Consider the following 25,925-nt stretch of genomic DNA (forward strand, 5'->3'; position numbering starts at 1 on the left):
CCAAAAGCAGCTACATGTTTCCCCAGATAACCCAGACACATTTAAAATGTCTTGGTTGTCAAGGCAACCAAGAGCCCAGTGTTAAGGAAGGAAAAACAATCTCCACCTGTGTAAATTTATTACCAAACAAGAGGAATACAATACTGCCTTATTGTCATCCTTTTTTCTTTCAAAACCAGCCAGAGGGAATTATTCAATCCCAGCAGATTAAAAAAAGGTTTAGCGCAGCTGAGGAGTCACTTTAGGCAATTCTAGTAAAATAGGCATCCAAGATTAGTTCCTTTTCTGGATTTGGGTTTGACTTCTTCCTTCGTTCCTTCTACAGTTGTAAAAATGAAAAAGAAAATATTCTGCCTTCTTAATTTGCTGAAGCTCCACAACACCTGAAGTCATCCTAGCATAAACGGAGATAGCAATCAAGTTCTCTCCAGCCCAATTTCTGTCTCCTTCAATTCTTCCATCCCCTTCAAGCAGTTCAGCCAAAAAAGCATCAGCATGTATACAGTTTTTGTGCTGAAAATGGCCGCACATAGAAAGGAAGGTCTTGGAAGACTTGTCAAAATTTGGGTGTGGAGGCAAGGACCGAGGGAGTCCTATGCTCTTTGATGGATTTGGACTCCCTTTTGAAACACAGTTATGTAATTAAATGTTTCCCCTTCCACTGACTTCCCAACCTACAGTCTCCCCCGTTTTAATCATTAAATAATATATTAAATGTAGAGTATATGCTGCCTAACTCCCAGTGACTCTGGTTGGTTGTCATAGTTCACTTGGCTTCCACATTTATTTTGATTTCCTGATCACTTTGTCTCCCTTCACTCACTGTTCAGAAAAGGCTGTACACTGGCTATATTCAAGGGAAAACTGCATTTTTCTTAATGGCTTATCATTCATTTTTCAGACTCTTGGTCAATAGCCATTATAACTTCCATTTAGATTAAGGTTGTCCAATTGCGTCCAACATGGCTGGCTGGGGAATTCTAGGAATTGAAGTTCATATGTCTTAAAGTTACCAAGGTTGGTTATTTACACCTGGTTTAGTCATGTAATATAGCACTACACTTCCTTCTAATTTTATTTTATTTTCTCCTCCAAGCCCCCAGTTCCCCAGGCTCTGTCAAATTCAGTGAACTGACCACAACTTCGGTGAATGTGTCTTGGGAGCCCCCGATCTTCCCAAATGGAATCCTGGAAGGCTACCGGCTCATTTATGAACCCTGCATGCCTGTGGATGGTAAGGAACTTACAGGATATGCAGATATGCAAGTCTGGGTGTGCATGACTTCAAGTGCAACAATGAATGGCCAGGGAACACACCTTGCTGTCTTAGGAGAATGTTCTAATTTATGACTATAGGACTACAGATTTAAAAAGTTGGACTGTCCATAACCAGAACCTTTTGTACTTCAAATTGTATTTCTACATCTCAGATGTATAAGCCATCAGTAAACCCCCAGCAATAAAGGCAAGGGATCCTAATAGCTACAACTTAATCAGTTATGAAAAGATAATGGCATTCTTCAGACAACATGAACCCTGATGATTGGTTTATTTGTCTGTCTGTCTGTCTGTCTGTCTGTCTGTCTGTCTCTATCTATCTATCTATCTATCTATCTATCTATCTATCTATCTATCTATCTATCTATCTTTACATTGTACCCCAATGTCAGTCCATGTAACACAAAAAGCAAAGTCAAGCCCAGTGAATCAACATAATTCAACAACATAGATGTCAAACTGTTGTCCCCAACACCGTTTTCTTACTGTGTTCTCACATGAAGGATTAGAACCACTGTAAAACAGTCTTCCCAAGGCCCAATCCTGCCAAGTGGCCCAATAGAATATCATGGGCAATGGGGTACTGAAATCAGCCACTGCTTCTTTCCCTGGAATGGCTAGGTAGCAGCCTCGTCCCCTGTGCCAGACTAGGGTGCTTTTTATTGGTTGCTCCCTCACCGTGCTTTATTCCCCACTCTACCCAATCTCCTGGACCCATCTCATAATATGCATCTTTCTGCCTTCCAGGGGTCAGCAAAATTGTGACCGTGGACGTGAAAGGAAACAGTCCTTTGTGGTTGAAAGTCAAGGACCTGTCCGAAGGTGTCACCTACCGATTCCGAATTCGAGCCAAGACCTTCATTTATGGTCCAGAAGTAGAAGCCAACATCACTACAGGGCCAGGGGAAGGTACATCAAGGAAACTGAGAGATGAGATTCCTTTCTCCATCATTCTTCCCATACTCTTAACAGACCTTAACAATTACAATTTAAATTAGAACCATGCCCAGTAACAAACCACAATACTTCCTCTATGACTCCAGTTTTTAATAGGAGCCTGCCTAATCTAAGATGCTTAAGTAGTACTGGATTCAGTTTCAGGTTTGAGAAAGAGTTTCTTGTCTTCCATGTCTGTTGATTAGTATGGCAAAATCATATTTTTTCTTCATCTTTGGACAGAATGGAATAAAATGTGCAAAATATCTTGTTTTGTAGGTGGCTGCTTTGGATATATAAGTTCCTAGAATTCTTCAAAACAGGAATATTCTTCTCAATGTGTCTTGAGTGATCCATGCCTCATGTACATCTCAATCAATCAAAACTTAAACAATTGTTCTTTACTCGTTTTGTGCAGTCATAATAACATAGAAAGCAAAGAGATAACTGTACAAATAAATATAATGGCTAATTATGCACAGCATCATTGTTTAGAACTGTCCCCTGACCCCAATTTTCTAGAGTTCTCTCTATTCTTTGGCCTAGCAAAGATCATTGGAAAAAGTTGCCATCAACTCATGTGGCCCATTTGGGTCCTTAAAGAGAAAAAAGACATCATAGGATGATCTGAAAGTACTAACCTCTAAAGCCAATTTTATGTGTTTATGTGTTTATGTGTGATAGAAGGAATCTCAATTGCAAAGCGAATCTCAATTGTGCATACTCAGTTGTTCCTTCATATGTTCCAGTGTTGAGTCCAGCATTGTAAACAATAGCAATAGCACTTAGACTTATAGTGATTTACAGCCCTCTCTAAGAGTCAGCCTATTGCCCCCAACAATCTGGGTCCTCATTTTACCCACCTCGGAAGGATGGAAGACTGAGTCAACCTTGAGCCAGGTGGGCTTTGATCTGCCAAACTGCAGTCAACTGGCAGTCAGCAGAAATAGCCTGCAGTTCTGCACTCTAACCACTGCGCCACTGTGGCTCTTAACAAGCCCCTTTAAATCAGTAAATGTGGATTACCCAGTATCTGGGGGAAAAATCTGATAAATGCCTATAAATAGCAGGTATATTGTTTAATTAACCACACGGCTAACATCCACATTAGATCAAAATGTCTATATTATAAATTCATGAATCGGTTCAATCTATGTTTTTAATGCTTCAAATATTGCTTTTTAAATAGAGGAGGTATGTAGATAACAAGAAATGGATATAAAATAGCTTCCTCTGTGAAATACCATTTTTGTGGGATTTGCAGCCCACCAGAATTATAATCAAAATTAAGCATCAAAACCTTTTTTTGTCTTTCATTTATTATTTAGCACTAAAATATTTTATTTATATATTTTAGTTTTTATACCTTGCCTTTCATTCAAGAGTTCAAATGAAATATTCCCTTTCTCCTTCCATTCCCCTCCCTCTGCCCACATGCCAAATAACCCTATGAGTAGCTTGGGCTGAGAAAGCTCAATAGCCTTCGGCCACCCAGTGAAACTTCATGGTTGAGACTGGACTGTAACTAAATAATATGTTACTTTGTCTAATGAATTAGGCAGCATCCAAACATGAGAGACTTGGATTAGGACTGAATTAAGGCCACTAGAGATAGACAATGTGGAGAAGAAAATACAAGGTCCACCATCAGCTCCACAAGAATGCTATTTCAATACTAAAGGAGCATTCTCTACCATCCTCTAAGACAGAGGTCTCCAAACCTGGCAACTTTATGACTTGTGGATTTCAACTCCCAGAATTCATCAGCCAACATGAGGAATTCTGGGAGTTGAAGTTTACAAGTCTTAAAGTTGCCAAGTTTGGAGACCCTGCTATAAGGCATGATTCGTATAGGGCTCATCTGAATTATTTGTATAGCATCATAGCATAATTTTTCCACCGATATGATGATGTTGTTGTTGTTTTAAATGCAGGTGCTCCAGGTCCTCCCGGTGAGCCCTTCATCTCCAGATATGGTTCAGCCATCACAATCCACTGGTCAAGTGGTGACCCAGGAAAAGGGCCCATCACCAGATACGTCATTGAAGCAAGACCTTCAGGTACCAATACTGAATTCAGTTCACCTTCCTTTGATTGTTTCACCCATGGCTCCAGGCTCCTTTGATTATTTGAACAGCCAGAAAATCAACTGAACTTTCTTACCTTGAGCCCCACTTCTTCCAGAAGATCTCTAAATGAGTAATTTATTTGGGTGTGTTCTTCTGCTACCTCTGGATCAGAAGTGATTGAATAATGTAGTCAAAGAAGAGATGAGATGGAATTATTATTTTCCTTATGGAAAAACTAGACAAAAATGGTAAATTAAACAAAGGTCAGTTTCTTCCATGGGTAACATCATGTATTCATATAAGGTGTTAATATTCTTTAGAGCACATTAGTCATTCTTTCATAGCATGGTTATTCTAGCTATGCACATTTTGGAAATTACCTCTTCTGGTTCTTGATGTCATAACAGTTGTGAGCTCCTTGAGTAATTTGAAACTGGATATCCAGACTTGGGAACTTGGGAACTTCCCTCTGAATACATGAATTTAATATATCTCTCCATAATGTGGAATGAAAAATTAAAGGGACTTTTCCCCCATTGATGCATTTCCCTTTCCAGCTGAAAATCTCATTGAATTGATTTACTTTTGGGGAGTCTTCCTCTCCAAAAGGATACAGTGAGTATACTCAGTTTGCTCCTTTCTCCCTCTTATAAGAGGATAAGTCCAAGAATGAAATGTTCAGCTAAAAGGGATGATTGATGAACCCAGAGGCCAGGAGCTGGGTACATACAAGGACATAAATCACCCAACTGCTGTGAAATAGACTTGAGCTTCCTTTTTAATGAAGCTGCTGCGAATAACTGTCTTTCACAGACCTCAAATTGAGCAGATGTCTGGGCATGGAGGTTATTAATTATCATTAAGTCTAGAACGCTTATCAAAGAATGTGTGAAAGACTGACAGTACTTATTCTGACACAGAAAGTTACCAATACCTATATTGGATTATTTCTGTGCACATCTAAATGTTGCTAATGTTGTACACAGCCAAAGGAACCAAAACTGAACAAAGATGCAGCGCCATATTAGTAGATAGATATAATTATTTTTTTAAAAAAAAAACCCACATCATTTTAGCCTCCTGTATGAAACAGGTCACCATTAGACTTGACAGCATCATATGTGAAATGAGTCATAATTGGTCTTCTGATGTTTGCACCCTGTATACCCCTGTCTTTGGATTTCCTGCTTCATAATTTTCCTTTCTAATTCCATTCTCACCTTCATTTGTCCTGAATCTCTCTCCTGGCCGAACTACCTTGAATTTTCTCTTTTTATACAAATCCCTCTTTATGGTTCTTTTTTCCCCCCCAATGAAGTCATTATGGATTTTTCCCCCTTCCTAGAGAAATCAAATTACATTTCAGCATTTCTGTGTGTTCCTCTTCCCTCCCATTGTCTTTAGCACTCCCATCAATTTTTAGAGTGTAAACTCCTTGGAATGCAACCTATTTAAATTTGGATGCCAGTCTAGATTTTCAGGAGAAAATAAATATTGCCTCCTCTCCGTGTAATATGCAAGTGGGATTTTGAAGTCTTGCTAGCACAACAGAAAGAACTACGGTACCAAGAAAGACCAAGGAATAATTCAATTCAATAGAGACCAAATGCAACTCATACCTCTAAAGTTGAACCAGCATCATTTTGCTTTTATAAAAAAACATTTAAATGATTTGTAGCACTCTACCTAGTGCTTTCAGCGTTCTAGTGGTTGACACATCATACAAAGGATGGCCAGGGAAAAATAAAGTGTTTAACCTGGGAGGAAATACAGATAGTGCTCGACCCATTCGTTTGATGACTGTTCAAAGTTACAATAGCCTGGGAAAAAAATGTCCATTTTTCACACATCGCTATGGCAGCATCCCCATGGTCATGTGATCAAAATTTTATCATCAAATGGTTTATATTTATGATGGTTGCAGTGTCCTGGGGTCATTCCTTTTGCCACCTTCTTTTTTTTAATATATTTTTTTAATTTTCAAAACAAACACAACACATCCTTCTTTACATACTGTAGAAAGTGTATCAGCTGGTTACAAAAAGACTTTCGTGCATCTCTTCCACAGTCAACAAACATAATTCATATTAACTCAAGTATTTTAACTTAGATATTTATACATGTTACCATCATCATACCTCCATTTTCATTTGACTATAATTGTTTAAACGTCCATCATCATAAAATATACCATGATTTAATATATAACCACATACGGCATTTCATTTACTATTTCTAAAATCCTCCATTAACACTGAATCCTTATGTCCTATTCTAGCTAAACATCCATAATATTTAATAACAAAATTTTCTAATCCTCCTTTCCAAATCACTGTTTACAATTTACATCCAGTTTCCTTATGTTGTACCCATACCTATATATACATTGTTATCATTATCCCTCCTTTATTTAACTATATCCTGTATCATAACATTTCCCCCTAATAATCAAGACTTTAACTGTATCTAACTTAGTTCTTTTTTTATTAACCTTTATATGTAATCCAAAAGGATTTCTAATCTTCCTTTCATGGGTACCATTCAATATTCATATCCAATTATTACTTATCATAATACTACACATTGTATACATTATTAACATTATCAATTATTTTTATATCTATTGTCACTAAATTTCACTAAGTTTAACTAGTTTTAAATTATACTCTTCCATCTATCAACCTGTATCTTTCCAGTAACAAAACAGTCTCATATCTTCTGCCATTTGTGGTGTCAGTCCTCTAATCATCTCCTTAATCAACTAAGTTGGACTCCTCTTAGCAACTCCTTGCTTATAAAATCTCTCATGTAATTTTGATGCCCTTCTTCTGTTTCCTTAATCAGCTTATCTTTCATTGTCGGTAGTGTTATCAATGATATTGCTAATAAAATTTCTCTCTGCGCATGTGCGAAGGAACATGGCTGCCGGGCTTTTCGCTCCGGCGTCCACACTGGAAAAATAGCCAAAAGAAGGAGAAATTGCTCCTAGAAATCGAGCGTGAGAGAGACCAGGGCGCGAGCGATTTCTCGGAGGGTCTGGTGTTGGCAGTGGACTGGAGAGATTTTGCTCTCCAAGGCTGCCTTTTACAAAAAACGCCGACGCCGCTCGGAGGTGCCCGGAAGACGCCGCGGCTCAGCTGATTAGTGAGGCGCTCAGAGACACCACCCGGTTGCCATTCGGAGGCTGAAGAGAGATCAGGGCAAGAGCGATCTTGCGGAGAGTTGGTGCTGGCAGCGGAGTGGTGAGATTTTGCCCCCCGAGGCTGCCTTTTTGCGAAAGACGCTGACGCCGTTCGGGGGCGCCCGGAAGACGCCGCGGCCCAGCTGATTCAGAGCGGCCTTTAAAGACTCCGCCCGGGTGCCGCTTGGAAGGCATCGCGACCCAACTCGGTTAGAGGCGTTGGATAACTATCGTTGGAGGTTCGTTGGGACCCGGCTGACCTGAGAGAGCCTTGACTCTCCTCCACTTGCTGGCTGAGAAAAATCTCTCCCCCCCCTTTATGCTACTTTCTTTCTCGTCTGTGTGTTTGGTTGCTGTGGACTTGCATTGGATTATTCATTGCCCCAGGGAGAAGGCGGTTAGCCTGGAACAGCACTGGGAGAGAATGGGAGGCTGTCTTCATCTGCTGCTACTGCATCCCCCTTCCTCTCCCCTCGGCTTGGCCTCCCCTGTTGGTGCATTCTCCCCCCCACTGGGCCGTTGCCATTGCCATTGCAGGGCCTTTTGTTGGGTGGGACTAGACTCCTTTTGGAATGCGGCTTTTGGACCTTTTGGAGTATATCTTCATCTGCTCTTTTATCTACACTTTCATCTGCCACGGCCATTGTTGCCTGATGCCGCCTTGGACCTGCGGCCACAGATAGCGCCACTACTGGCCGAGCGGGGGTACTTACAGTACATAGAAGGCCCTCTGCTTGCCTTAACCATCTTGGACTTTTTTTTTGGACCTTCCCAGAACTATTCGCACTTTAAACCAATCAATTTTTATGCGCAATTTATAATTTCTTTCTTTTCTTTCACCTTTTTCTTCTGTCTTTGTATGGGTTATGCTTGAGGTACGCTTGAGATGGATGAATGTCCCACTTTTTTATGATCATATTGTTGTAATTTTGTGTTTTTAACTTCTTACGTGGGGACTGTTTGGGGGAGTGTATGAGTATGCGTGATTCGGAGGACCTGCCGGGAGTTGCGGGGGCCACGGGGGTGGTTGAGGGGACCAGAGACACGGGAGAGGGTCGGGGTATTGCGGTCGTAACAGGGAGGGGCAGATACGGCGGGGACTTTAGGGCAGGCCATTACCGGGGAAGGAGGGTTCGCTACATTACAGAGATCCCTCCTTCCGGCCCTAGGAGTCCCACTCCAAGACCAGATGGCGCAAGTAGTCAGGACCCTGGTCTCAGGCTGTTGTCGCTAAATGCCAGGTCTGTTGTACATAAAGCTCCTCTCGTCCGGGACTTAATTTTAGACGAGAGGGCAGACCTGGCATGTATTACTGAAACCTGGCTGGGCCCAGAGGGAGGAGTCCCCCTTGTAGAGCTGTGCCCAGAAGGATTTCAGGTGCTGCATCAGCCGAGAGCCCAGGGAAGGGGTGGGGGTGTGGCCGCTGTTATCCGAGAGTCGTTAGTTCCTCGTAGGGTCCCTGCTCCGGAGATTGTCGGGTGTGAGTCTTTGCTGTTAAAGTTGGACCTCAAGGGTCAAGTGGGTCTGCTGCTAACGTACCTGCCTCCCAACAGCGTTGCAGCAGCCCTCCCCTCGCTCCTCGAGTCGGTAGCCGAGCTGGCAATTGAGTTCCCTAGGTTGATGGTCCTGGGGGACTTTAATTTGCCGTCGCTCGGTGAAAACTCTGATGGGGCGCAGGAGTTCATGGCTTCCATGACAGCCATGGGCTTGACCCAAGTAATTCGGGGCCCAACCCATTCAGCGGGACACATGCTTGACCTCGTATTTCTCTCGGAGCAGTGGATTTGTGATCTTGGTCTGAGGGGGAGTGACATCATACCCCTGTCGTGGTCAGACCATTGCCTACTGAGGCTCGACTTCCGGAGGCCAAACCCCCACTGTAGGGAGGAGGAACCGACCAGGTGGTTCCGCCCCAGGCGTCTTATGGAGCCAGTAAGGTTCCAGACAGAGCTTGGGGTTATTCCTGACTCTTTCGCCCACAATCCGGTGGAGACTCTGGCTGCTGCGTGGCACTCGGCAGCGTCGGAGGCCCTCGACCGGATTGCGCCACTGCGGCTCCTCCGAGGCGGCGGATCCCGGAGACCCCCTTGGTTCACCGAGGAACTCCGGGAGATGAAGCGCCGGAGGAGATGCCTAGAGCACCGTTGGAGGTCCGATAAGTCCGAATCGAACCGGGCAATGGTAACCACCTGCACCAGGGAATACACCAGGGCACTTAGGGCAGCAAAAAGATCGCACATAGCCACCCTGGTAGCATCCGCTGAGTCCCGCCCAGCCGCCCTGTTTAGGATAACCCGCTCCCTATTGAACAAAAGGGAGGCGGGGGAACCCTTGCAGGGCAGAGCTGAAGAATATGCCCAATTCTTAGCGGACAAAATTGCTCGGTTTCGGTCGGACTTGGACTCCACCCCCGCAGTTCCAGCCGAGGCGCAGGGGGACCAAGTAGAACAGCTCTGGGTTGAGTTTCAAGACGTTACCCCCGGGGATGTGGACAAGGCCATGAGAGCTGTAAGTACTTCCACCTGCGTTCTGGATCCGTGTCCCTCATGGCTGGTTACTAACTGCAGTGAGGTGACACGAGGCTGGATCCAGGCGGTTGTGACCGCCTCCCTTCGGGAGGGGAACTTCCCCGCCGCACTGAAAGCGGCGGTGGTGAGACCCCTCCTGAAGAAACCATCCTTGGATCCAGCTGTTCTTAATAGCTATCGTCCAGTCTCCAACCTTCCCTTCCTGGGGAAGGTTGTTGAGAAGGTGGTGGCCTTCCAGCTCCAACGGTCCTTGGAGGAAGCAAACTACCTAGACCCCTTCCAGTCAGGCTTCAGGCCCGGTTACAGCACAGAAACCGCTTTGGTCGCATTGATGGATGATCTCTGGAGAGCCAGAGATGAAGGACGTTCCTCCATCCTGGTCCTCCTTGACCTCTCAGCGGCTTTCGATACCATCGACCATGGTATCCTTCTGCGACGACTGCGGGAGGTGGGAGTGGGAGGCACCGTGTTACGGTGGTTCTCCTCCTACCTCTCGGACAGGTCGCAGTCGGTGTTAGTGGGGGGGCAGAGATCGTCCCCTAGGCCCCTAAATTATGGGGTGCCTCAGGGTTCGGTCTTATCCCCCCTACTATTCAACATCTACATGAAACCGCTGGGAGAGATCATCCGCAGGCACGGGATTAGATACCATCAATATGCGGACGATACTCAATTGTATCTGTCCGCCCCGTGCCAAATCAATGAAGCGGTTGACGTGATGAGCCGGGGTCTTGAGGCCGTTATGGACTGGATGAGGGTGAACAAGCTTGTGCTCAACCCAGAAAAGACCGAGTGGCTGTTGTGTTTCCCTCCCAAAGATTTGGCTATTATTCCACCACTCAGGCTGGGGGGTCAAATTTTATACCCCTCAGAGAGGGTTCGCAACTTGGGAGTCCTCCTGGATCCACAGCTGTCATTTGACCACCACTTAACGGCTGTGACCAGGGGGGCATTCGCCCAGGTTCGCCTGGTGCGCCAGTTGCGACCCTACCTGAATCGGGAGGCTCTCACAACAGTCACTCGGGCCCTTGTGACCTCTAGGCTGGAATACTGCAATGTGCTCTACATGGGGCTGCCCTTGAGGAGCATCCGGCGACTTCAGCTAGTGCAGAATGCAGCCGCGCGAGTGATTGCGGGTGCACCCCGATTCACCCGCATAACACCTATCCTCCGCGAGCTGCGCTGGCTACCTGTTGATCTCCGGATGCGCTTCAAGGTGCTATTAATCACCCATAAAGCCCTACATGGCAGTGGATCTGGATACTTGAGAGACCGCCTTCTGCCAATTACATCCCTACGACCGATAAGATCTCATAGATTAGGCCTCCTCCGTATTCCATCGGCCAGCCAGTGTCGGCTGGCAACTACAAGGAGGAGGGCCTTCTCAGCAGTAGCCCCGACCCTTTGGAACGAGCTCCCCGTGGAGATTCGTACCCTCTCCACCGTCCAGGCCTTCCGCATAGCCTTGAAGAACTGGCTCGCCCGTCAGGCCTGGGGATAGGATAGTTACCCGCCCGAATGATGAGTGTTTGTTGTTTGCTATTTTATTACATGTTTTGTCCTACTGTCTGTATTCCCCTTTCCCAGTTTTTGTGTGAGCCGCCCTGAGTCCCCTCAGGGAAAAGGGCGGCCTACAAATTCTAATAAAATTCTAAAATAAATTCTCTTTAAATTCATAAATTCTTTTGTTTTTTCTTCTTCTGTATCTTGCCATCTGGGGTAAATTTCCCCTCCATTTAGTTCCTCTTTCAGTATTCCACTCTTTCCATTTTCAGAGACAAACCAATCACCATAAATATCAGCAAATTTAATTTCTTTATATTCATTTTCCTCTTCAATTTTTAGGATTTTAACCACCACTTTTTCCACTTGATAAACATCCCCAACTTCTTCATCATATTTTGCTGTTAGATGCTCTAAGTCTTCCAACTTCTTCTCTTTCATATGTATTTGATAATTTCTGTATTTCTGAGAATATCTTTTGCAGACTTAAAGTTTCTTTCTGCTGTTGAAATTGTGCCATTATCTCCAGCTAACAAACACTGCTGCTCTAGAAGGTTAACAAGGTTAACAAAATTAAGCATAGATTCACAATAATGTTTTATTTTCACTTTTCTCTGGTTAAAGATATATTTCCAAGGGACCTCTGTATGCTTTTCTTCTTATCACTCCCTATAAACAAGCAGTGAGACCTTGGAGTGCCAAGCCAGGATAATCAGTGAGAAAAGTAAGAGTGTTTCATTTCCAATACACAAACCTTCCAGCCTCCGAGTAGCAGTGTTATTGTTGCAATTTTCTTTGTTTCTTTTTGTATATTCAAGTTTTTTAAAAAAGTCTGATTCTTGAATGGGTTAGAAGAACACCCACAGTAATGAAAGAGGAGAATTTTACTCCATAGGTTACAAAGAATAATAAAAGAAAAAAGAAGAAGAAAACTTAATCCATTCGTTTTAAAAGGCTTGCATAAATTCCATCCATGAAGATAGTATTTAAAAAGTAAGATAACCCACTGTCCAACACCATTCCAAATTTAATTCTGCCGCTTATTTCTTCTGTTCTCCAATTTAAATTAATTTTAAGTTTTTTATAGGCAGTCTCTTTTTAAAACAGTAAATATTCCTCACCAGCTAGAAACACTTTCTCTTTCTGTATCCTTCCATTTTGGAGCCGTCCCAACTTCATCAGCCTAATGGCTGGATTTTTTGTCACCTGCTTGAAGAACTTCTCTTGGATCGATCAGGGACTTTGCGATGTCCCTGAGATCAGCAAGATGTATTCTTCCTGTTCACTGTCTCTGTGGGACAGTTTAGGTCCGTTTGGACCACCCAGCGGCAAAAGTATCGACGGTGATCTCAGAGCATTGAGATCGCACGTCGTCTCATCGTGACATTGGCTCCTCCTTTTCTTTTGCCACCTTCTGACAAGCAAAGTCAACAGGGGGCTGACGGATTCACTTAACAACTGTGTTACTAATTTAACAACTGTAACAATTCACTTAACAACTGTGGCAGGGAAGGTCATACAATGGGGCAAAACTCACTTAACGGCTGTCTCATTTAGCAATGGAAATGTTGGACTCAATTGTGGTCATAGCGACTGCCTGTAAAAGCAGGAACTTAAGGAGACCATAGAAAAGAGCAAGGATCTCTACAAGAAAAGGAAGTTAATCTGAAGAAATTAATCAGGATTTCTAAAGACTGGGACAGAACTTCATTTTCCATCTCCATGGCATTTATTCCATGGGTAAATAGAAGCCCCAGAAATTAATTTTTAATGTTGGTGCCGGTTAATCATGCGCAGCAATCAATCTGGCTACTAGAGCTAAAATCTAAATACCATGATGCTTCAGTAGACAGGGGTACAATGCAGATAACACATAAATCATATAAATATGTTTCCTACTGCCATATAGATCAAATATACAGGCGCATGCTCTTTGTAACTCTTTGATGCTTAAAATCAGCAGAAATTCTAAAATGTTCCAGTGACTTTATAAGGTAAATCTTCCATCTAAGACATCCCTGGGCATCTTCTGTGAATTACACAATTTGAGGAGACAACGTGATCTATATTCTGAACCGGTTGCAACTGCAACTAATTAAAAGTAAATCTTCCTAGATAACTCTGAACCTGCTATGCAATGGCATTTTCACAACCATTGTGGGACTCTGCTCACTGCTCTTTGGAATTGGCATTCCTTTTAATATTTTTAATACCTATATATCTATCTATTATGCATGCAAGAATATTTTGGATAAATGGTATGTAACATACAAGTATTTTTAAAAAGTAAAGATTTCTGCTGTACAAATCAAACAAATGCCACAATTAATTGTGTAAACAAATTGCTTGTGTTTTTCTGTCATTATTTTTTAGAATTGGAACCCTAAAGTCATTTTCCAGCCCACAGGACAACATTAGCCTACATTTGACGTGTGTTTGTGTATTCCTGTTTTTTTGCATTTAATATTGCAACTTTACTGATATCTTTCTCTTCCAGATGAGGGGCTGTGGGACATTCTCATAAAGGATATTCCCAAAGAAGTAACTTCTTACACTTTCAGCATGGATATCCTGAAGCAGGGTGTCAGCTATGATTTTCGAGTCATTGCCGTCAATGACTACGGCTATGGGACGCCTAGCAGTCCATCCCCTTCAGTGTCAGGTATGAAGGATAGAAACCAGCTTCTTCCATGCCAGCATGCTTTGAACTAACTTTTAAGTAAAAGCTATCGGAAACAATGTGCATGGGGCATAGGCATCCTTATAGGAAAGAGATTACTTGATTCCTCTTCCTGTTTTCCCAGCTCAAAAAGCCAATCCCTTCTATGAAGAATGGTGGTTTCTGGTGGTCATTGCTCTGGTGGGACTCATCTTCATCCTCCTCCTAGTCTTTGTCCTTATCATTCGCGGGCAGAGCAAAAAATATGCCAAGAAATCTGATTCAGGTGAGTACCAACATAGTCTCAAGACTTCATTTGCAATAAACAGGTATTTTCCATTGAGGGCATTACACATCAAATCTCCAGCCAGCCAGCCAGCCAGCCAGCCAGCCAGCCAGCCAGCTTGTGTGCCACCAAATTGGTACAAATTCACAGCAGCATGCAAGCAATTAGCAAAAACCAATTTAAATATCCAGAATAAATATAAAGATAACTATTTAACCATTTTTGGAAAAGTATCATCTTCAATAGCTTATAAAACATGAGAAGGGGTGGAGCAAATGTTAATTGTAAGGGGATGGTATTTCATAAGGCTGACACAGCAGTTGAAAAGTGGGACCACCTGGTCTCCATTCCCCTTATTTTAGAAAAGTGTGGTGTGATCAAAAGTTTTTCTTGGGAAATACATACTGGCCAGGACAATTTGGATGGGAGAATGTAACTCAGCAGGTACCAAACCATATAAAGTTTTATACATCAAAGCCATTATTTTGACTCAAAACCAACTGGTAACCAATGTACAACCCAAAGTAGCTGTATAATCTGCTTAGGATAAATAATATCCATCAGATACCAAACCATTGCATTTTGCCCCAGTTGCAGTACCTGGGTTGCCTTCAAATGCAAGATTCAAGATGTTAGCATTTCTGTCAGCAAAATGCTGTGTAAAATTATCTCAGTGATTACCCAGGAGTTCTCCCTGTTAAACCCATCCCTAATAGGGAATTAGCAATCCTAATCAAAGCCATTGACTTTGTGACCATATTACCCAATCCCATTTAACTACATTCCTGAACCTCTTCTGTGATGAACACTGCATTCTTCTAAAGATAAGTCACACGTAAAAAGTTTGCTGTAGGTGACCTGAATGCTTTAGAATTTAGCTTTAAAAAATCCTCAAGCAATTCTTAACATAGTCAATGAAGTTTGCACTCACCTGTCAGTTTTTCCCCTCTTCCTGAAAAAACTTTCCTAAAGCAGAAACTACTCTGTGTGAATTCACCATTCTTCTGTTGCTTTGTATGAAATCCATTGTATACCACAGAGCAACATCTCCACTGCCTGGCTCTAGTGCTCCATAATTTTGGTCATAGTTCTCTGAGAGGCCAGGAGCAAAAGTTACTATGGATTGACTCTTTAAAATAGTTATGGAAAGCTTTTATTGCTGGGATGGGATCTTTCCTCAAATCCCCTTATGGGCAAGGTAAATGCTAGGAATCCCAAAAGGGCTCAGCACCCATATTTCAGGATTGGGAATATTGAGAGACAATTAATGGTTTGGGTTTAATTAGGAAGTTAATGTTGATTCCCTTTTTTAAAAAAGTATTTGAAGTAAATCGTTAATTCCATTTAGCAAATTCCTATTTACCCGAATTGCAATATATTATTCACGTGTAGGATCAAGAAGAGGTAAACAATAAGAAATAGTGTGAGAATTCTATTCAAATTATAGTACAAAATGTTGTCCTGGGTGCAAAGTATGTATGAACAATGTAAGGAAATTGTGCCTTACGTTGTGTTAACGGGGACATTGATCTCCCTCGCTCAGCATAAAGGATCCAAGGGCAGCTCATGGAGGGGAGCTAGGTCTTGTTTTTCCGCTGATGACTCACAATTAAAAAATCAAGAAAGTTCAGGACAAACTTCTGAAATTTGTTCTTTGGGAGAGAAAGGAGCTTGGCAGAAGCTTCTTGCTGTGTTCTAAAAAAATACTCCAAAATAGTAACAGCTTCTGTTCTTGCTTCCCTCTGCCCATTTTAGGGAGCAACTCCAAGTCAAATGCACTGAGCCATGGTGAAATGGTCAGCCTGGATGAGAGCAGCTTCCCTGCTCTAGAACTGAACAATCGCCGCATGTCAGTAAAAAATTCCTTCTGCAGGAAGAACGGAATATATACAAGGTACCGAAGGCTTCCAGACTCGTGAGAAGAAGTGGGGGGGGGGGTAAGCAAATCTGGGAGCGGCCGCTTGCTCTCCCATTCAAAATACTTCCTTTTGAATGATATCTCAGAGTTTCTGTGTCTCTCCCAAGGTCCCCACCACGGCCCAGCCCAGGTTCACTGCACTACTCAGATGAAGATGTCACCAAGTACAATGACCTAATTCCAGCCGAGAGCAGCAGCCTTACCGAGAAGCCTTCAGAAATCTCTGATTCACAAGTAAGTGAGGCTGGAAGGGGAGAAGCTTTGGGATGCAATACCACAGAGAGTCTTAGGAATGTCACAAAGCCCATTTTAAGTGGACTGAGCACATGCATTCCAAAATGAACTTACAGGGATCTTAAAAGGCATAAGGTAAAGGTAAAGGTTCCCCTCACACATAAGTGCTAGTCGTTCCCAATTCTAGGGGGCGGTGCTCATCTCTGTTTCAAAGCTGAAGAGCCAGCACTGTGCGAAGGCATCTCCGTGGTCATGTGGCCAGCATGACTAAAAACTGAAGGCACACGGAATACTGTTACCTTCCCACCAAATGTGGTCTCTATTTTTCTACTTACATTTTTTACATGATTTCAAACTGCTAGGTTGGCAGAATCTGGGACAAGTAACAGGAGCTCGCTCCGTTACGCAGCACTAGGGATTCAAACCGCTGAACTGCCGACCTTTCTGATCAAAAAGGTCCCTGTCCCCTTAAGGGGTATAAAGGCACCCCCAAAACAAACTTTTGCCATAGGTGATAACCCCCACCCCACCCCTGCTGAATTGTGACAAAATGATATGATCAGAGAATTACATTGGACACAACAAGTGTTTCACTTCACTGACTTCCCTGAGCTTGCCCCAACTGAAGTAGTCTACTAGATTTATTGCTAGAAGAAGTCTGGTTCTCTGTGACCAGAAAATAGCTTTTAATAGATTGGATTGTTCGAATAGGGAAGCTTGGTAATTTACCCACTAGAAAAAATGATTTCCACCAGCTTTTCCACACAAAGTAACTCTGATGGTTCTTATTGTTCTGTGATCAGTTTCTTCCAAAACTAGTGACTCAGCTGGTATAGTTTTGACTAGATTCTAACTCTGCATTCTATCTCTCTCCATCTGCAGCCCTGCTTAAATACTAGATTTCCTTATCTCAAGTTTTCACAGCTCTCGTGTAGATTTACTCTGAGGGTTGGTTATGCTCAAGGGTAAAACAGATGTCTGTTTGTTTTGTATGGTTTTTACCACAGCACATGCCAAAAAGCTGGGTGCCAGCAAGGGCTGTTTAATACAGATTGATGAAGCCCAAAACAAGCCAGACATTAGATTTAGAGATTCGTTTTAAGGAATGGAACGCTGTGAAACAAATGGGTGTTTTTAAAAAGTGCTCTTTTCCAGTTGCCCTCCACCAGGTACATATGCACTCTTGGTTCACTTGTCCAGGATACCATTGAGAGTGCTGTTTGTTAAGTAGGTTTCTCTAAAAATCACAAGTTCTATATACAGGAGGCTAATCAAAGAAAGAAGTCAGCCATTTCCCTAGTTCAGGGGTTGGCAACCTTAAACACTCAAAGAGCCATTTGGATCCGTTTCTCACAGAAAAGAAAACATCGGAAGCCACAAAACCTAAAAGGGGTCGAAAAGCTCAATAAATTGTGTGCCCATGGGTGTTGCACATTGACAGTTGTGACATATATTTTGAGTGACAGGGAGCCTCAGCAGAGGGATGAAAGAGCGGGTTGATGACCACTGCCCTAGTTCCTCAGTGAGGGGATTATTGGACATCAACCTGCCTGTTTCAGTCCTGAGTATGAATTGTATAATATTTTAATCAGGGGTGAAATTCAGCAGGTTCTGACCAGTTCTGGAGAACCGGTAGCAGAAATTTTGATTAATTCGGATAACCGGCAAATACCACCTCTGGCTGGCCCCAGGAGCGGGGAGGGAATGGGGATTTTACAGTATCCTTCCCCTGTCGGGCCCACCAAGCCACGCCCACAGAACTGGTAGTAAAAAAAAAATGATTTTCACCACTGATTTTAATCATACGTACTTCCTTTCCCCTTAAGAGTCCAGACTGATGTTTACAAGAGTAAGCATGCAGTGTCATTGCAGCAAGCATCTAGCTTTAAAAAACTAAAACATGGAAATGTTTTAATACTAGGATTAAAATGTTCCTTGAGTTGCTGATGTATGTTCTACGCTTCCTTCTGGGGAAAGGGATGGTGATCAGCAGAGGCAGCTGAGTACCAAGGGAGGAGTACAGGGACATCTGTCTCAAAAACTCAGGACACAGGCCGTCTTACAGCCAGGCCTTTCTTTTCCTTGCACTGTTACCAATGGCGACAGGCATAGCAATTCAGAGGCTAACAGGAGTTGGCAACCCTGCCAGGCTGTGGCAAAACGGTTCCTTTGTCCTGTTTTGTGTAAGAACAGAATCTTTGCCAAACGGCCTGGCCCTCAACTAGCCCTCCTCACCTCCCAAGGGCAATTAGCAGAGAGAACTGCTAGGACAGCCAAATACCCATGCCAGAAGTACATCTAGGTGCAAATTTCTCCACACATATTCTTCCCGGATATCATAGCTAAATATCCTTGGAGCTATCAGCAAAACTCTGGAAGGAGCTTTTTATAAAGGCATTGGTCCCCAGTTTATTCAGATTAACAAAAATACGTCACAGTATCTGAATTGTAGTGTTGGGGGGAGGGAACCAGCCCAGACAAAAAGAACAATTTTCCAGCAAGATTCCAGAATTGCTGGCTGAAATCAAGGAGTTTCTTCATGAAAAATAATCCCTTAATCCTGTACAGAGATTCTAGCGACCATGCTGGCAAATGTTTAGCTATTAGTGAATTGAATTTAGACAGTTACTGTCTACAGAAATGCTTATCTCCCAAAGACAGATATGAATGTCAGACTTAACCATGTCAATAGGAACAAGCTTTGTACATATCAAGACTGCGCTCTGAAAATAAGCTTACTTAAATTCAAATCTTACTGAACTTGTAGCATTTTCTTTTAGGGCACGCAGTGAAAGGGATTTGAAGAGGAAAAGATGATTTGGAGTCAGGTCTGTTGCACCTGTCAGCCCCTTCTTAAATTAATTCCTAATCTTTGGGAGTGGCCTGTGAGCCCAGGAGAAGATCCAGCTTCTATCAGAGCGTGCTAGTATTAGTGTCCTGTCTGCCCTCCATCACCTTTCAAATCCAGATCACTGAACTGTGCACACTTCTATTTCTGTTCTTTACATTAGGTTTGGCTTCAGCAAATTCCTCACGATGTCAGAGAGCATCTGTGAAAGAATCTGAAAACGCTAAAGTGCTGCGGGATTTCCTGGGGGCAATTTACCGTATTTTTTGGAGTATAAGATGCACCTTTTCCCCTCAAAAAAGAGGGTGAAAATCTGAGTGCATCTTATACACTGAATACAGCATTTGTGGCCTCCCGAAACCCCTCCTCCTTTGCAAAAATGGCTGTGCATTGCCTTTAGGAGGCTTCCAGAGTGCTCTTGGGGGCTGGGGAGGGCAGAAATGGGTGAAAAAGGCCCGCCAACCTCCAGGAGCACTCTATAAGCCTCCTAAAGGCTATGCATGCCCTTTTTTTGACAAAAAATGGTTTTGGGAGGTCTGCAGAGTGCAAAAACTTTTTTTTGAATTTGCCTCATCAACATCTTGGTACGTCTTATACGCCGAAAAATACGGTATGTTGCAGAAAGCACAGTTGTACTGATTTAGCATGATCCTTGATGTAGACGAACCACATAAGTGCTCCTAGAATTATAACCATAATGGAGCCTACCCATTTACAGTCATGAATTATGGTGGACGTAAATCAGGTTGGTCGTGTGACCAACTTGATCTTACAACCTTTATTGTGGCAGTCATGAAGTGAATGCTGTGGTCTTTAAGACAATGGCATGGTCGTTAAGCGAACCCATCGAACCCTCTATGGCTGATGTTGCCAGAAAATTGAAAATAAATTGCCTTTATTGGCAAACCATGAAAATGTGCTCATGTGCCTGCAGGATACTGCAAATGTATATAAATGCAGTTCGGTTGCTAGAAACTCAAAGTGCAGTCACATGACACTTTGAATCCAGGTTATAAGTACCCTCAGGGAGATCTATTTGTAACTTCAAACAGTCGCTAAACAATCGGTTATATGTTGAGGACTACCTGAGGTGGCTCCAAGGTAATCTGTAAAATGTAGTGTAGTAAATGTGGGGTGAAGCACATGTCGTTGCTTTTAAAGGAGAGGAGAGAGGATCACAAATCCCCCGAGACTGAGGGCTACAGACTTTCATGACAAGTCCTCTAAAATTAGTGTGGCCAGACAGTTCTGTGTTTGAATGTAGACAGCCCTCTATTGAAGAGTCATATCCAAAGGCTATAGGCACAGTTAATTGCAGATTAAACAGGTACACCGGTCACCTGATCACAGTCTTTTCTATTATGAAGGAATACATTGTACCATTTTTAAAATGGTAGGTATTCTAATGCTGCACCTGTATTTAAAATTATCATATGCACTTCCTCTTTCTTTTAATAACACATAACTGGCCATCAACATATAAAAAAACCTGACTGGACACAGTATATTTTCTGTGAAATGTCATAACTACCTTCATTTTCTAAAATAAGAATATATAAAAACACATGATAGAGCAGGAGCACACTAGAAGTCGTGAATGCCCCAACACTGGAAGTCTTTAAGAAGATGTTGGATAGCCATTTGTCTGAAATGGTATAGGGTTTCCTGCCTAGGCAGTGGGTTGGACTAGAAGACCTCCAAGGTCCCTTCCAACTCTGCTATTGTATTGTATTGTATTGTATTGTATTGTATTGTATTGTATTGTATTGTATTGTATTGTATTGTACTAAAGTGGCTTAATGACTGATTTGCAATGCAAAAATGCCAGTTTATAATCAAAAGCTCGTTTACAGTATGATCTAGAACAGCGGTAGGATTCAAAAAAAAATTACTACTAGATCTGTGGGTGTGGCTTTGTGGGCATGATGTGGCATTGTGGGCGTGGCAGGGGAAGGATACTGCAAAATCCCCATTCCCTGCCTACCTCACTAACCTGCTTTCCAGCTCCATTCTCCTGTTCAGGGCAACAAAAGAAGATTGGCTGGGAGGCAGTGGGGGTGGGGCCAGCCTATTTGTCGGTTCACAGAACTACTCAAAATTTCTGCTACCGATTCTCCAGAACCTGTCAAAACTGGCTGAATACCACCTCTGATCTTCCATTTGTATTATTTCATTGTCCCGGCCATTGCTGCTTAGCTTTGGGTATCTTGGATATAAGGGGCCTGCACGTTTCCCTTCCTATCTCTCTGTTTTAGATATGGGGGAGCACAGAGTGTCTTTCTTTCTCTCTTTGCTGATCACCTTGGTTTCACTTTTCTTAATCACCTGGATTTCAAGAGCCTCTTGTCTCCCACTTCCTTCTCCCTGATGAAATTAGTGCAGATGAGTACCACCGTTGAGAAACTCTTGGGCTCTAAGCAAGCTGAAACCTGCGATTTGATCTGTTCCCTAACTGGGGGGGGGGGGATTCTCATGAAAGATCTCTATTGTGCTTCTGCAAGCGGAGAAACTGAATTCAATTAACGAGAACAGAGGCAGAGTTGAAAGGAGGGAAATGTGCCAACTTTGCCCTGCCCTCCTCAATTCTTTATCTTTTTTTCCCTCTGTAACATTCTTTAAAATACAGATGTTCTCAGAGAATAAATATTCAGTTACCAGCAGATGACTTTTAATACTCGAAAGTTCTTACTGTCAGGAAATTCATTCTTAGTTCTGAGTTGGATCGCTCTTTGATAAGTTTCCAAATATATGTGACTTCTCGCCCTGTTCTCAGGTGCTTTGGAAAATAGATGGACACCACCCCCCCTCATTTTTGTGATAGCCCTTTGAGGAATATGGGCAATATGGAACATTGCTATCATGTCACCCCAGTGCTTGTTTTCATTAAATTAGACACACTCAGTTCTTCATTTGTCTCCTGAAGGCTAAATATTATCTTTGTTGCTCTTCTCTGCACTCTTTCTAGACTAGAGTCTGAACGTCTTTTTTATATTGTGGTGATCAAAACTGGATGCAGTATTCCAAGTGTGGTCTTTCCAAGGCCTCATAAAGTGGTGTTAACATTTCACCTGACCTTGACCCTAATCTTCTCTTTATGCAGCCTAGGGCTGCATTGCCTTTTTTTTTTTTTTTGCAGCTGCAGCACACTACTAAAGCACAGCCTTCCAAATTACCATTTTAATAGACAAATTATTGCACAGTTTTCTGCAATGTTCAATGTTAAAATTGCATTGTAGGGCAGCGGGCGGGGGAGGAGCAGGGAGATCCAGATTCTATTGAGTTATGGAAACTTAATAGGTGTCTTTGGACCTGTTACTCTCAGTCTAACCTGCCTCATGGACTTATTGTTCTTTAAAGGAAAGTTGTAAGTGCGATGTAAGCTCCTGAAGGAAGGAAAGGATTTCCATTGCAATAATGAAAAGTAGACTATTCCTTCCAAACTAACCAACCGTCTGTAACTGTAAATCTACTTTAAAAAGTAAATGTAACAGTATGTATTTGATATAAAATATCCCCAAGGTAGCTAATAATCAAAGAATACAATTATAGAAAAGTATAAAAACCCAATTATAGACACGGTAATAGAAAAGTATAAAAGGCCAAACAAAGTTACAGTGATATAGTGTTGGCTAGTATGTAGTGCTACACTACACTATATTATTTTTGTCTAGAAAAAAAAATCCATAGATAGCATAATACTGTGGAAAAGTTCTCTCTGTGTGGTTACTTCTAATTTCCAGCTTGCTTTTTTTTTAAACATCTAGAGAAATTTCACATAATTGATCTGTGTTCACAGACTGATTGATGTGTGAGAAACAGATTTGTATTGCTCTTACCAATTTTTTCCATCTCCCTCCACAGGGAAGCGACAGTGAGTACGAAGTGGATCAGAACCATCAGAAAGCCCATTCTTTTGTCAACCATTACATCAGCGACCCAACTTATTACAACTCCTGGAGGCGCCAGCAGAAGGGCATCTCCCGGGCTCAGGCCTACAGTTATACAGAAAGTGACTCTGGGGATCCTGACCATTGCCCTCTGTCCAACAGCACCAGTACCCAACAAGGCAGCCTCTTCCGACCCAAACCCAGTAGGACTCCAACCCCACAAACTCCAGTCAATCCACCTAGTCAGCAGAGCACTCTTTACCGACCACCCAGTAGCCTTGCCCCGGGGTCCAGAGCCCCTATTGCTGGGTTTTCTTCCTTTGTTTGATGTGTCTAAAAGAAAGAAGAAGAAGAAGAAAAGAAAAAAGGGGGTAACAACAAACAAGGATGGATTTAATAATAACCATGACTTTTGGGTCCAGAAGTGTTACTTTTCAGAAGTAATGTGATGTTGTTGGAGACAATCAGGCATCTGAGTTTGAATTCACTGACGGCTCCTGTTTCTAATATTGCACAGTGCTCCTCAAAGGAATTCATCTGTCCGCAGATGAACATCTGGAGCAAAATAGGAGATCAGCTTGTTTTTCAGGCCTATTGTTGAAAGAAAGGTGGAAGGCAACAGGGTAAAACTGGGAGCCTCGAAGCTAAGAGGACATTTGGTATTATAGTCACACCTCCCTGCAGATCAGTTTTCTAGAAAGAGAAAAAAAAATGTAAGTTGATGTTTCTCAGAATAGTTTATCGGGGTTTGATTTGTTTGTTTGTTTTGTTCTCCAACCAAAGCTTTCCTCGGAGGGGAACGGGTTAGGGCTCTGCGAGCTGTAAATAGGAGCCAGTCAAATTGCTACAGTCAATGCTCTCTATATGCTAGATGCAAGGGTGAGGTTCAAAGGACTTGTCCATGTGAATACGCTCCTGGTGGCTAGCAACTGGCCAATAAGAAGACTGCGGAGACTCGCCACAGCCACGCCAGGCCACGGCAGCAGTTGCAGGGAGCTGGAACAACTTTGAAAGGCTTCCCAGACCGATGCCTACCTTTGAATGAACTAGAGGGGGGTTAAGTGGGAGGAGCAGCAACCACACTCGGTCCACCTTCTTCCATTCACAGCCAGAGGCTATGCAGAATTTAGCTGAGCTCAACGGTGCTGACTAGACTCTGTACTGTAATCGTTTTCTTTCTGTGCATTTTGTGTGATGACGGGAGAGAGCGCATTTGAGAACGGTTGGAGAAAAATTTGCAGCGTTCAGAGGAACTGTGATACTGTCACCGGGCAACCGGTGCTCTTGGTATATCTCCTCTACCGAAAGTGGTCTTCCTCTCATATGGTGGGAGAAGTACACATCTGCATCCAACCAAGCCTCAAGACATCTACCCCCCCCCACATACACACATGGTTGGATGGTGTCTCCACCCCCCTGTGTCTTCTCAGATCCTTCCCCCTCCCCCCCCCCATTCACTTCACTGGGCAAGGAGGAAAGAAGGAAAAGGGAGAAACCCTGGTCCAAATCAAATGCAATTTGAAGAGCCAAATACAGACAGGGCCTGTATTGGGTACGAGATGCAGATGTGCAAAACCCAATCCTGAACAGCTCCCTTTTGTATTGGATCACTTCAGGGAGCTGTTATTTGACTTCATTGCAGTGTTTGCCCCTCTGGTTCAAAAGTAAACCTCTTTTACAGGTCCATGGAAGTGGAAAGTTTCTCCCCATATTCTTTTAAGGGTTTTTTTTAAAAAAAATATTATTATTCACAACCCACAAATATTAGGATGAGGAGAGGGAGTGGAACTGAATGAGGGGAAAATACATTGAAAGTTACGGTTCTCCCTTTTTTGCTTTTAAAAAAAAATATTTTAGTGCAAGGGTCAGATAAAAGTTATTTTTGTTTCTAAGCATCTAATAGAGTATATATATACACACACACAAACACACACACGCAAACACACACACACACACACACATATATACACACACAGAGTGCCTATTGAGTCCCAAGATCTGCAACGGCCATATTTTTTTTCTAACAGAGTTTTGGGCCAGAGCAAGAAGTCCAGGAATAATTGGGGGAAAGGGGGAAAGAGAAAAAGAGTGACCATTCCACTTTTGTTGGATTATCTTCTTTCCTTGGCTATAGCTGTCTTCATTATATCCCCTCCACCTCACCCCATGCCTTTATTTGCACATTGTTTTCCAAGCCTGGTTTACAAAGCATTGAACTGGCACATCGGGTCCTTTTAATAAAGAATCAAACTGCAATTTGGATGGTTTTATGGTTCTTTCACCTCTTGAACTAATCGTCTCATAACAAGCCGCTCAGTGATAAAATGAAATCTATTATTTTTCCAGGAAGGATCGTAAACTTCTGCCTATTTGAAGAAGCAAAAATAATCATGGGAAAAGATCCAGGCCATCATTTGGATGCTTTGAAGCTTGGTCGCCTGATTTAATCCAAAAGATGATTTATACAAGCTCATAAGCCTAATGTGCACCATTGAAGATATTAAAACAGGCGGGACAACTATTAATTACACCAGTGTTTTTCAAATTTGGCAACTTTAAGATGTATGGATTTCAACTCCCAGAATTCCAAAGCCAGCC

The 25,925-nt window shown here is 42.6% G+C and overlaps 1 protein-coding gene across 2 annotated transcripts in view; it reads left to right on the plus strand.

Annotated features, from left to right (window-relative positions):
• The window catches only part of SDK2 (sidekick cell adhesion molecule 2), a 451,341-nt gene extending 425,754 nt beyond the window's left edge, over positions 1-25,587 (plus strand). For both annotated transcript variants that reach the window (XM_087710186.1, XM_087710187.1), the window contains 8 exons: positions 1,097-1,234; positions 2,026-2,187; positions 4,149-4,274; positions 13,993-14,157; positions 14,300-14,440; positions 16,196-16,334; positions 16,466-16,592; positions 23,302-25,587. In XM_087710186.1, coding sequence (XP_087566312.1) covers positions 1,097-1,234; positions 2,026-2,187; positions 4,149-4,274; positions 13,993-14,157; positions 14,300-14,440; positions 16,196-16,334; positions 16,466-16,592; positions 23,302-23,655 — 1,352 coding nt within the window. In that variant the 3' untranslated portion in view covers positions 23,656-25,587. The remainder of the gene's footprint in view (positions 1-1,096; positions 1,235-2,025; positions 2,188-4,148; positions 4,275-13,992; positions 14,158-14,299; positions 14,441-16,195; positions 16,335-16,465; positions 16,593-23,301) is intronic.
• Positions 25,588-25,925: the final 338 nt, after the last annotated feature.

This window comes from Thamnophis sirtalis, unplaced genomic scaffold (assembly GCF_051295495.1).
Source record: "Thamnophis sirtalis isolate CommonGarterSnake01/CBP01778 unplaced genomic scaffold, rThaSir2_p1.2 scaffold_3, whole genome shotgun sequence".
NCBI lineage: Eukaryota > Metazoa > Chordata > Lepidosauria > Squamata > Natricidae > Thamnophis > Thamnophis sirtalis.